This window comes from Aspergillus clavatus, genomic scaffold (assembly GCF_000002715.2).
Source record: "Aspergillus clavatus NRRL 1 1099423829791 genomic scaffold, whole genome shotgun sequence".
Classification (NCBI taxonomy): Eukaryota; Fungi; Ascomycota; class Eurotiomycetes; order Eurotiales; family Aspergillaceae; genus Aspergillus; species Aspergillus clavatus.
The window spans coordinates 13,843-27,063 of NW_001517108.1; the positions used below are offsets into that span (position 1 = coordinate 13,843).

The 13,221-nt window shown below is 29.6% G+C and overlaps 1 protein-coding gene across 1 annotated transcript, besides 7 other annotated features; it reads right to left on the reverse strand.

The window, feature by feature from the left end:
* The first annotated feature begins 2,416 nt into the window (after positions 1-2,416).
* Positions 2,417-2,459: a microsatellite.
* A 1,227-nt stretch (positions 2,460-3,686) lies between these two features.
* Positions 3,687-4,850: a mobile genetic element.
* A 1,733-nt stretch (positions 4,851-6,583) lies between these two features.
* Positions 6,584-6,604: a microsatellite.
* Positions 6,605-8,569: 1,965 nt separating this feature from the next.
* Positions 8,570-10,297: a mobile genetic element.
* Positions 10,298-11,020: 723 nt separating this feature from the next.
* Positions 11,021-11,419: a mobile genetic element.
* Positions 11,420-12,685: 1,266 nt separating this feature from the next.
* ACLA_067860 (uncharacterized protein) lies at positions 12,686-12,931 on the reverse strand (the record flags this gene model as incomplete). Its single annotated transcript, XM_001275194.1, has 1 exon — positions 12,686-12,931. A coding segment is annotated over one exon (246 nt), but the record flags the coding sequence as incomplete, so codon positions are not given.
* Positions 12,768-12,951: a microsatellite.
* Positions 12,780-12,840: a microsatellite.
* Positions 12,952-13,221: the final 270 nt, after the last annotated feature.

Below are 13,221 nucleotides of genomic sequence, written 5' to 3' on the forward strand. Positions count from 1 at the left end.
ATAACTAAGGAATTAGACTAGTATATAGCTAACCTAGTTAGTATGCTCTAGTATATAATTAATACTATAGTCTTATAGCACCACCCCTCTAAATACTCCTACCCTAGATTTACCCTAGAATATTACATCCTCCTATATAAAAAGAAGAGAATTAAGCACACTATATCCCTATATTAAATATAGTACTAGATAGAAGCATTAGTATCTCTTTATAGTAACCTGGCCTAAGTAGCTAGAGCATATAAATAAGGAAAAAAACTCTCTGGCCAACGCCAAAACCCCCCTACCATTTGTTTTTGGTTGGGAGAACACTAAAAATTATATTTAACTACTACCTAAGTGGTTATTAACTAGCTTTTTTATCTTATACCTGCTTATTATAGTATGATGAGTAGTAAGAAGAAAAAAAGGGCTCTTACTATAGTGGTAGTAGGAGCCTCTATACTAACCTAGCCTATTATATTATTTAGTGAATTTAATAACCTTAACCTATAGGCCTATTTAACTAAGCTGCTAAAAGCTGCTATATAGTTAAAGCAGACTACCTAGTCTGTTAGTAAGCTCCCCCTACTAGTAATATTTATATTACTCCTAGATTCTGTCTAGTCTCTAGCTAGTAAGGCTTATAATAATAACCTCTCTATACTAATAAGAAAGGTCTATAATATTAAATCTATGCTTAAGGACTCTATATAGAAGCATACTAATAACTACTAGAAAATCTAGTAGTTATAAGATATTTAGGCTAGTATGCCTAGCACCCTAGGGCATACCTTTATTATAGCTCTTTCTAGTAGCTATATAGAATCTTTATTTATCTCTAATTAGATAAGATAGGCCTATACTAATAGTATACTTACTATAAATCACTATACTAGTATAGGTAGCTTACTGGTACTAGTAACCCCCTAATATAATAATCTAGAAATCTATATTTATTATACTAATCCTATAGTAATTAACCCCTACTAATATAATAAGCAGAAGCTTATTAAATAGGCTAACTAGGTAATCTAGGAGACCTAGGATGCTATGATTAGCTATTAAAAGTTCTCTACTAGCTGGGTGCTACTAAGCAGGGATATAATGCTCTAAGCTAATAATTTTAAGGATACTAAGTAGCTGACCTAGTCTAATAAGTAGATTCTTATCTTTAGGTCTAATATAGGTATTAAGAAATAGATCTATAGGGTTATTATATATAAGGTAGATTAATATTACCTTACTAATAATAAGGCTACTAACTTTATTACCTAACTAAAGACTAATAATATAGGTTATCTAGCTACTACTTCTACTAATATAATCTATATAGGCTAGCTATATAGCTAGTAGTAAGTAGATCCTAATAAGCTTTAAAGCTCCCTAATAGTAATAAATTTTAATAATAACTATATAGCTAACTATATACTAGAGCTAGGGCTTATACTTAATAAAAAGAACTACTCTTATATATACTATAATAGGAACTTCTAACTATAGTAATACTTTAACTATTAACTATATAAATATATCTCTAAGTACTATAAATAACCTACTATCTATACCTACTATATAGGTAAGTATCTCTCTATTATCTACCTATACTTAAAGAATTATAAGAAAGTAAGATACTCTATCTATATTATTAGTAAGTAGCTAGATAGTAGATACTTTATTTTTAACTATAGCTATCTAGTTTATATATAAAAGATGGCTACTATTAATACTAAGTAGCTTACTAGCCCTTAATTTTATACTCCTATAGCTTACTAGGCCCTAAGGATACTATTATAATTACTTATTAATTTATTAATTAACCCTACTCTTATAAAAGTAGTAATTATAGCTACTATACTATAGGACCCCTATGCTATATCTATATGCTTAGAGATAGGTATTAGCCCTATAGCTAATACTAGTAGTAACTAACTAAATATAGAGATAGTAGATACTAAGGATATTAATACCCCTATAAATAATAATATAAAGGTAGGGGTAACTAAACCCCCCTATTTATAATCTATTATATATATAATAGTATACTTATAGTTAAGTAGGGCTATCTATTAGACTAAGTCCTATATAATAATAACCTCCTAGGATAGGAGTAGGGCCTAACTATACTCTAAACTAATTATTAATATATTTAGTAAGAGTAATAAGTACTAGTGCTTAATAGCCCCTAGCTTAATAATTATAAAAAATAATATAGTTATAAAATTACTAGTAGAGTAGCACTAGCAGGCCTATTAACTTACTAGAAGTAACTAAGATAATAGAACCTTCTAACTAGGCTTATTATAAGAAATATAAGAAGAGGAAGCTACCTCCTTTAGTTAGGTCCTTATATAGATATCTAAGATATCTAAGAATAGGAGCTAGGCTAATAGTAAGTTAGAAGATAAGCTATTAGCTAATACTAACTAGTTTATAGATACTAATAATTATAGTAGTAGTAATAATAATAATAATAGTAAGAAATCCTACTAATATTAGTCCCTAAGCTCTAAATTATATAAGCTAATATCTAATACTTATATATATAGGTATTAATGCACCTCTTTAGTAAGAAAGGGTTTTATAAGCTTAAGATCCTAGCTATCTAGGAATTAAGTATTAACTAATATACTATACTAGTAACTATCTACTTATAAGCCCTAAGGGGATACTTCTATATTCTATTATAGCTAATAGCCCTAGTAGATGTAGGGGCAGATGCCCCTAAGGTCTATTTCTTTATTAATAAAAGCCTTAATCTAAAGGTATAGTCTATATAATATATATATTAAGACCTTAGTACTCTAATACTCTACCCCCTAGAATGCCTACTTATTTATATCTATAATATATATAACCCTAATAACTATACTAACTAGCCTAGCCTACTAGGCTTACTAGCACATACTCTGTAGGCTTCTAGTAATTATATAGTACTAGGAGACTTTAATCTCTACTACCTAATATAGATATACTAGGGATACTAACACTAGCATAAGGCTATAAATAACCTAATTAATATAATAGGGGTAGTAGATCTTAAGCTACTTATACCCTATAGGATAATAATATTTAAAAGAGTAGTAGAGGGGCAGCTATAATATATAATAATTAACCTAGTATAGGCCTTAGTAGGGTTAGTAGACTAGCTAGTCTAATACTAAGCCTGCTAGGGATAGCTCTATATAGTAGATTATATATCTATAGTTACTAAATTTAATCTTATACTTCTACTATAAGGTAAGATATAATACTAAAACTAGTAAGAGGCTAACTAGGGGGCCTTCTAGAAGATACTAATAATAGCTCTCTTACTACTATAAATATTAAAGACCCTCTAAGGAGCTAACCACACTATTAAATATCTTATTTATACTATTCTTAAGGCTATTAATACTACTATACTAGAGGCCTAGCTTTACTAATACTTCTATATAGGGTATATAATAGAGCTAGCCTAACTATAGATATAAATTAATTATATATATTAATAGGCCTAGAGTAGTACTAAAGAGGATGTTATAGCTTACTAGTATATAGTCTATTAACTAGAATATTATAATACTAAGGCTACTATAGCTACTTATTAGAAGTATATAGAGAAAGCTATATAATTATTAAATAGATTTTAGTAGCTTACCTAGTAGGCCTATTAATAGAAGTAGCTATAGCTAATATTTACCCTAACCCTGAGGGTAGGGGACTATATAATTAATAACCTAGAGGGGAAGATAGCTACTCTATAGAAGATTTTATTCTTATTATTCCCTAATATAGATCTAGCTAATATAAAGGGGTTTAATTATCTTAAGCTAATTAAGATCCTCTTAATTACTAAAGAGGAAGTAACCTAAACTATCTAATAAGCTATACTAAATAAGGCCCCTAGCCTAGATAGTATACTAAATATTACCCTCTAATATATCCTTAAGGTCCCTAGTATTAGTACCTATCTTACTACTCTCTTTAATATCTATCTGATCTTAGGCTACTATCTAGAATACTTCTATAAATCTATAACTATTATTATCTAAAAGCCTAGTAAGCTAGACTATATAACCCTAAAAGCTTATTACCTAATTACCCTACTTAGCACTATTAGGAAGGTGCTAGAGGTAGTTATTATTTACTAGCTAAGTTATTTAATAGAAATCTATAGACTCCTACTAAACTATTATATAAGTAGGTAATATAGCTAGTCCTATAAATATATTCTATACCTTCTCCTTAAGTAGACCTATACAGCCTAATATACTAGGGAGAGTATGGCTAGTCTACTTATTCTAGATATATCTAGTATATTTAATAATATCTCCTATTAATAGCTCCTATATAATCTATATAAGTAGTATATACTAGAACCCCTTATTAACTAGATAGCTAGCTTCCTTAGTAAATACTAGATAAACCTAGTCCTACTTAAGAGGCTAATAGGGCATAGCTAAGTTAATACTAGAATCCCTTAAGGATCCCTACTATTACTAATTCTCTACCTCTTCTATAATACTAACCTAATTAATAATACATATATAGCATTCCCTAACTAGGTTATAGTTACTAATTATATAGATAATATATGCATCCTAGTATAAGATAAATTAGTAATAGCTAACTACTACTAGCTAGAGTATATCTATATACTAGCTAAGTAGTAGAAGATATACTATATATTATAATTTAACCTATTAAAATATAAGCTTATCTATCTATAGTCTAACCACCATAGTATACTAAAGCTAATTAGCCTACTTAATATAGTAGCTTACTTCTATGATGCTGAGGTCTAGCCTAAGCTAATACTAAAGTATCTAAGGGTCTATCTAGATAAATACCTCTCTAGCTCAGCCTATATAGAATACCTATAGAAGAAGGATGTCTATATAACCTCTATACTTAGTTTAATAGTAGACTTAATATAAGGAATAGGGCTACTTTATCTTTAACATATATATATTATAGTACTATAGCTATAACTATTATATAGCTACTCTACCTAGTTTATTTAGGGGGGCTTTAGCTTTAAGTATAGTATCTAAAGGGTTACTATAACTATAGAATCTATTTAGTATCAGGCCTTATATTAGATTACTAGGGCATTCTAGATAATATCTTAGGCTGCCCTAGATATATATCTTAATATGTTACTAGCTATGCTAAATCTTACCTATATAGTAGAGGAGGCATGCCTATATATTATAATATTACTATTATAATAGATAATCTACTCTATCTACTCTATATCTACCTACCCCCTTAGCCACTAGTATACTAACCTAGATAAAGACCCCCTAATCTTACTACTATAGCACCTTAAATACTAACTCCACCACTACCTTAGCATCTGGCTAGACTAGATTAAGACTATTAAATTATTTATAGTTAGCCCCTAGTAGGAGCTATCTAAAACTACTATAGTAGATACTTAGGAGTAGGCAATCCACAAGCACTATAGGGTGCTAGTAGGTGTGTATAGCCTAAATATAGTAGTAGTTTATATAAATAAGAGTAGTATAGATAAGAGGGTTAGTATAGTAGTAGTATCTCTATAGGGCTGCTAAACCTACTACCTTAGCTCCCTAGATATATAGATAATCTATGCTATAGAACTTAGCAGCATAGAGATAGTATTAAATATTATTACTATATAGCCATTATTAGGGTAGGAGTAGTAAGTCACTATCTTTATAAATAATTAGATAGTAATCTAGGCCTATAGGGACCTATATAGCCCCTCTAGCTAATACTTCCTATACTAGATTATAGTGCTACTTAACTAGCTCTATATTAGTAGGTGGTATATCTATATCTAGTAGCTCCTAGGCTATAAGAGGGTCTATAGTAATAAGATAGCTAATTAACTAGTAAAGATAGTAGCAAATAGCTATATCCCTAGTAGATTATTAGGGCTAGTGCTCTATACCTTTCTTTACTACTATCTCTATTAGCTACTATAGGAGGAATAGCACTAATTCTAGACTAATTATAATTATAGATCTTCCTTATAGAAGGTCTTTATAGCCCTGAGCTAGGCTGTGCTAAAGCTTTATATAGGGCTTTAGTATATAGCTAGCTTAGTAGTTATCTAGATATAGATTAGTAAGATTACCCTTAGGGGCTACCTTAGCTAGTTTAGTATAATACCTACTAGAGAATATCCCTATAGCCTAGGTTAGCAGGATATTTAGTATATACTAATAGCCTACCTCTAGTATATAGTACTTTAGCTCTATATAATATAGTAGTACTTATAGGAAACTAACTATACCTACCTGCTTAGTAAGCTTAGTCTGATATAATATACTACTTAATTCATGATTAAATTATAGCTCCTAGGCTAGTTCCAGGGCTTACTAGATATATTCTAGGCTAAAGTAGAGGGTAGTAATCCCTAGCCTATATAACTACTAAAGATTACTTATAGAGCTTACCTTTAACTAAGATAGAGAAGATACTAGGGGCCCTATATAGGTGCTTAGCCTAGGGATGCACTATAGATGACTATAGGTGATGTACTAAGATTTAGTGTATATAGTAGTAGCTAGCCTAGCTACCCTTAGGGACCTGCCACCACTCAGCCGTTAGGCTGACAGATGCGTGGATGAATAATTGAATTGAATTGAATTGAGCATATAAATATACAGTCTATATATGCTGATATACTATATTTTATTAGTAGATAACTAATATTAATAATATAAATAATATCCAGCAGGCTATCTAATAGACTAAGAATTAGAGACTATACTAGGCCTACACCCCCCCTCTTACTAACCTAATATCAGGCAACCTAGTATTCTAAGCTAAAGATAAAGTATAGCTTTTTATTTAATAATTCTTCTCCTTACCCTTACCTACTAATCTAGATAGCCTCTATAATTTTCCCTACCCTGAGCTAATTCACACACTACTATTTACTAAGCATAAGGTCAAATATACTATCCATATACTAAAGGTAGATAAAGCACCTAGCCTAGGTAGTATTATTGTAAGGATCATGAAGGTCCTTTATGTACTATAGTAAAGTTACCTTTATAGAGGAGCCTACCTGGAGGGAGGATCCTCATAAGAGGTCATGTAAATAGTTATATAATATATAAAGATAATAATCTTATCTATAATTACTAAACTCTGAAGTTTAGTAATAATCTCTTTAAATAAGGATACCTATATTTAAACCTATTTATAAATATTCTTCTTTTATACTAGTTTCTAACTCTCACAGATTATAGATCCTTATATTTTATTACTTAACCTTTAAAACTAGTCTATTAGGAAAATAGTATTATAAAAGGGATTAATTAGACCTAAACTAACTAGTGAACCCTCCTCTATAACTATATAAAGTTAGATAGTAGGAAAAGAGATAGCCTATAAAGAGGAAGGCTCTAAGGGTAAGCTAGGTTTATAAGACTCTTCTATTCTAGTAGACCTAAAGTTACTAGTAATAACCCCTATAAGGGAGCATCTATAATAGGAACTATAGCTCCTATAAGAAATCTAGAAGCTTTATAATAACCTAGGGATAGGCTATAGAAAGTATCTATAAAGCTAGGAATAGGATGAACTATTCTTACCTCCTATAAAGAAGACTAATATCTAAATCTAACCTCTACTAGAGTTAGAAAGATACTTAACCTATAACTATATAATATACTAAGCCTTTATTATAAGTTAGGAGTCTACTATAGAGGTAAATAGCTAAAATAAGAAGAAGTATATTAAGATTATAGTAGTCTATTTAGATTATATCCTCTCTAACCTTTAGTAGAGTAATATTTCTAAGGACTTCTATAACTAGGGATAGAAAGGCCTCTATACTTTCCTAGAATTATAGCTAGGTAATCTAGAGAATTATAAGTAGAAAGCATAGTTATAGATATTTTAGATAAGGCCCTATAAGAAAGAGACAGACTATATATACTAATAGAGGTAGTATAAATAATAGGTTAAAATTAGGGATAATATAAAGAATATAAAGAAAGTATAGTTATATCTCTTCTTTAAATCCTTCTCTGTAGTATTTAAGCAGAAGATCTATAAATATTTAGAATTCCTAAAATCTAAGAAAGAAATAGTCTCTCTACTTATAAGATTATATCTAAGTATTAAGTAGAATACTTATTAGGACCCCTTATATAAAGATAAGAATTATTAAGGCCTTAGAAACTTAGGGAAGCCTCTTATAGACTATATTATTACTAAGAAGATAGAGAGAATAGGGCTTATTATAACTATTTTAGTTATAAAGAGATAAGATCTACTACCTTATACTTCTAGTACCTTATAAGTCTATTTTAATTATAATAAGAAAGAGTATATTATAAGATACTACTAGAGTAAGCCTAAGTAGGAGGGTCCTATAAAGACTAAATAACTAGTTATAACTATTACTACTAAAGAGTAAGATAGAGAGTATTATAGGCCCTTACTCTCCTACCTAAGTATATTCCTTTAGGCTTAGATAGGAGAGAAGGGATAGGGACTAGTCTTATAAGTATTAATTATTAATAAAAGCTTAGTTAATCTTATCCTAGTAATGCTAACTAAGGAAAATAACTAGTATACCCTACTATAGTAGATCTTTATAAAGATATTAACCTTATAAGAGATAAGAAATAAAAAAGTAGTAGAAGCTACTATCCTAGTTAAGGATAGTAAAGAAATAGAGTAACTCTTTATAGAGCTTATAGTAGTATTTCTAGATATAAACTATATTATCTTAGGGATGCTATAGTTAAAGTAGTATAATTTTATAACTCTCTAGAGAGAAGATTAGGTAATCTTTAGTAGAGAGTTAGCTCTATAAATTCACCTAGTTTTAGTAGAAGAGTTTACAGAAGTAGAAGATATAATAGTTATAGTAGTATAAGTTATAGTAGCCCTATAAGAGATAGTAGAGAGTAAGGATCTTATACTAGAATAGCTTATAAACTTTTATATAGTCTTCTTAGAGAAGAAGGCCTAGGAGTTACTACTATACTATAAAGATATAGATCTAAAGATAGATCTAGAGAAAGAGAAGTAACTATTCTTTAGACCTCTTTATAACTCCTCTCTAGCAGAGCTAGTAGTACTTTATAAGTATCTTTAGATAATACTTATAAAAGAGTAGATCTAGAAGTTAAAGTTAGTAGTAAAGATACTAGTCCTCTTTATAAAGAAGAAAGATAACATCCTCTAGCTATATATTAATTATTATAGTCTAAATTATATTACCCTAAAGAATTATTATCTACTTCCCCTTATTCTAGAGACTATTAAGAGGCTTATAGAAGGAAGGATTTTTATATAGCTAGATCTTTATAAGACCTACTATAGGATTAGGATTATAAAGAAGCAGGAGTAGAAAATAGCCTTTTATATAAAGTATAGGTTATTTAAGTATTTAGTTATATCTTTTAGGCTTACTAATACTCCTGTAATATTCTAGAGCTTTATAAACTAGTTATTCTGTAACTATCTAGACATCTTTATAGTAGTCTATATTAATGATATTATAGTATTCTTATAAGATAAGAAGGATTACTATAAGTATATCTGCTTTATAATAGCCTAGCTCTAATAGGTAGGACTATTTATAAAACTAAGTAAGTATCTCTTTATAATAAAGAGAATTAACTTCTTAGGCTATATAATTATACTAGAAGGCCTAGAAATAGAACCTTTATAGATTAATACTATTATAGAATAGCTATAACTAGAATCTATAAAGGAGATCCTAGTGTTTCTAGGTTTTATAAACTAGTATAGAAGATTTATTAAGGGGTATTTATATCTTTTAGTATATCTCTTAGATCTCCTATAAAAACCTAGCCTAGGGAAGAAGAAGAGGATTCTAGGGAAGGAGTTCTTAATCCCTAAAGTAGTAAATATCTTTAATAGATTAAAGAAAGTATTTATAGAGTAAGTAGTACTTACTTACTTTTATAAAAAGTATTACTTATAAATAGAAATAGATATATTAGGGTATATTATCTATAGGATACTATTATAGCTAAGTAAGAAGGGTTATTAGTAGCTAGTAGCCTTCTTCTTATAGAAGATATAGCTAGTAGAGAAGAACTATAGTATTTATAATTAGAAACTCCTTATAATAGTAGAATCCTTTAGGGAGTAGTGCTATTACCTAGAGGGTTTATAGAAAGTTATAAAAGTTATTATTAATTATAATAGTCTTTATTACTTTAAGACTATACCCTAACTATTATAAAGATAGGTAAAGTGGTTATAAATACTTATAATATTTAACTTTAAGATAGTCTTCTACACAGGGAAAAAGAACCCTGTGGATAGACCCTTATAAAGGGCTAATTATAAGAGAGAGGCTATAAAGATAGATACCTAAGATTAAGAGAGTAGAGACCTTAATATACTATAGTATTAGTTAATACTTTATAAAAGGGAACACACTAAGGTAAACATCCTAGAAGATATAGAATAGAAGGTTTATATAGTGCTAGTCTAAGGAATAGTAAACTTATAAAAAAAACTAGCTTAGAGAGCTAGTATTTATAAGAATATCTAGAGGCTAGGCTCTTATATAAGAGACCCCTCTATAGAAATTTAAGTCCTCCTTCTAAGATTACTTATATAAGATAAACTTATAAAGAAGATTTATATAGTATAAGCTAGAGCTATAGAGAAGCTATTATAGCCTTACTATATAAAGGATAAATTATTATATTAGATAAGCTATAAAGGGCTTCTCTATTATAAGGGCTTACTTTATATCCTAGATTATTATAGCTTAAGACTAAGTATCTTTATAAAACTTTATAATAACCCCTTTACAGGCTACTTCATAGAATAAAAGATAAGAGAGTTAGTCCTAAAGTACTTTTAGTAGCTAGAAGTAAAGAACTTTATCTATAAATACTATATAGCTTATAGAGTATACTAAGAGTTATAATAAACCTAGGATAAGTAGTAAGGCTTACTAGAGCCTATATCTATCTCTATAGGTATCTAGATGTAAATTATTATAGATCTAATTATAGATCTCCCTATGAGTATTTCTATAGTAAATTTATAAGAAGCCTTTAATAGCATCTTAGTAGTAGTGGACTAATTTAGTAAGATAGGCTATTTTATACCTATCTAAACTATCCTTAGTAAGGAGAAGTTAGTAATAACTCTTATCTATAAGATCTTCTAACTTCACAGAATCCCACAAAAGGTTATTATAGATCAGGGTTCTATCTTTATAAAAGGTTTCTAGGCAGATTTTATATTTTATCTCCTAATTTATAAGGGGCTCTCCATAGCCTACTACCTATAGATAGATAGCTAGATAGAATATTTAAATAGTGTGCTAGAATAGTATTTATAAGCTTATATTAACTTTAGTTAGGAAGACTAGATTAACTATCTCCTTATTATAGAGTTTATCTATAATAATATATACTAGGTATTAATTAAGAATATATCTTTCTATATAGTTATAGGTATTAACCCTCATGTGATAGTAATAAACTCTATAAACTAACTAAAGAATAAGATTATAGAGGAGTTAGTTATAAAGAGACTAACTAAGCTAGAATATACTTATAAGTATATAAAGAAGACTCTAGTAAAGGCCTAAGCTTATTAAAAAAAATATTATAATAAGAAATATATTATAAAGATATTTTAAGTAGGAGACTAAGTCTAGATCTCTACTAAGAATATATTATAGATTAGACTAACTATAAAGTTAGATTAGTTAAATACTAGTCTAGTATAAATTATAGAATATATAGATAACCTAGCCTATTATATAAACTTACTACTAGGCCTTAAGATATATAATATATTCTATATCTTTATGCTCTGCAAGTATAAGAAGATAGAAGAAGTAAATTTATAGGAATACTTCCCTATCTATAAAGCTATAGAAGAGGATTATAAATACTACCTAGAGGTAATCTTAGACTTATAAGAGGATAGATAATTTATAGAGTATTATATCTAGTAGAAAGAGTATACTAAGAAAGATAATACTTAGGAGCCTATAAAAGGGCTATACTACCTATAGATCTATAAGAATTATATAAGGAACCCTATAAGGAGGGGAAACATATCTTTATTAAGGAGAAGATAAAATAATAAATAAAATAAATATAAAAATCCCTAACTCCTAAACCCACTATTATAAAGATATCTAATATTAAGTATAAGTATAACATAGTTTATAGGGCTAGGAAGATGGCTACTAGACCTAAGGCTACTTAAAAGAGTAGCTCTTATAGCTATAGTAGAGATAATTATTATACTTCCTAGCTAGCCTGCCAGAAATATATGCTATAAATACTAAGCTTATACTTAGGTTATGGCAGGTGCTATACTCCTAGCTAGTAGGAGGTCTTACTCTAGTTCTAGTTATAAGGATGGCCTTATAGAGCTAGGCATAGACTCCTAGCTAACTAGGTATGCTAAAGCTATACTAGTTAATAGAGTAGAGCAGGGTCTTAGTAACCTATACTTACTCCTAGCCTAATAAGGATTATAATCCTATCTAGGGTAGGAGCCCTATAACCACCACTAGATTTCCCTGTGAGTAGGGGAGGAATTAGGCGTCTAGGAGTAGCTTTATTATTAGGCTAGAAGCCTAGGTATTAATACTACTAGTAATAAGTGCTAGGGTGTCCTAGTTAGCCCTAGGAGTGCCTACTAGAGGTAGTAGCAGCCTAAAGATAGAGGCTCCCCTTATGACAGGGGCTGGCCATACTCTTATTAGGTTAATAAAGAAGAGGCTGTAAATAACCCTATATAGGGGGAGGAAGGCCCCCACAGGCATAAGGGAGAGAGAGGTAGGAGGAGCTGTAGTAGTAGTAGTAGTAGTAGTAGTAGTAGTAGTAGTAGTAGTAGTAATAGGGGTAGTAGTGGCAGGCCTAGTAGGGGTGGCAGCAGCAGGCCTAGTAATAGGCAGTGCAGTAGCAGCAGTAGTAGTAGTAGGTGCAGGGGGGAGGAGCATAGTAGATAGTAGTAGTAGTATAAAGGTCACCCCCTCCTCCTTTTATAAGGACTATTAGTAAGAATAATATAGACTTATAAGCCTTTACTTACCTCTAAGAGGTTAGAGGGGACAGGTAATAGTAGGGATATAGGGAAGGAGGTATAGAAGGATATTTTTCTAAAAATATCTTATAATATATTAATTACCTCTTATCTAAACATTATAAATCATAGAGGGTCCCTTACTAAAACTTTTATAATGAAAACTAAGGAAAATATAGAAGATAGAGTAGAAAAGAGGTTATATAC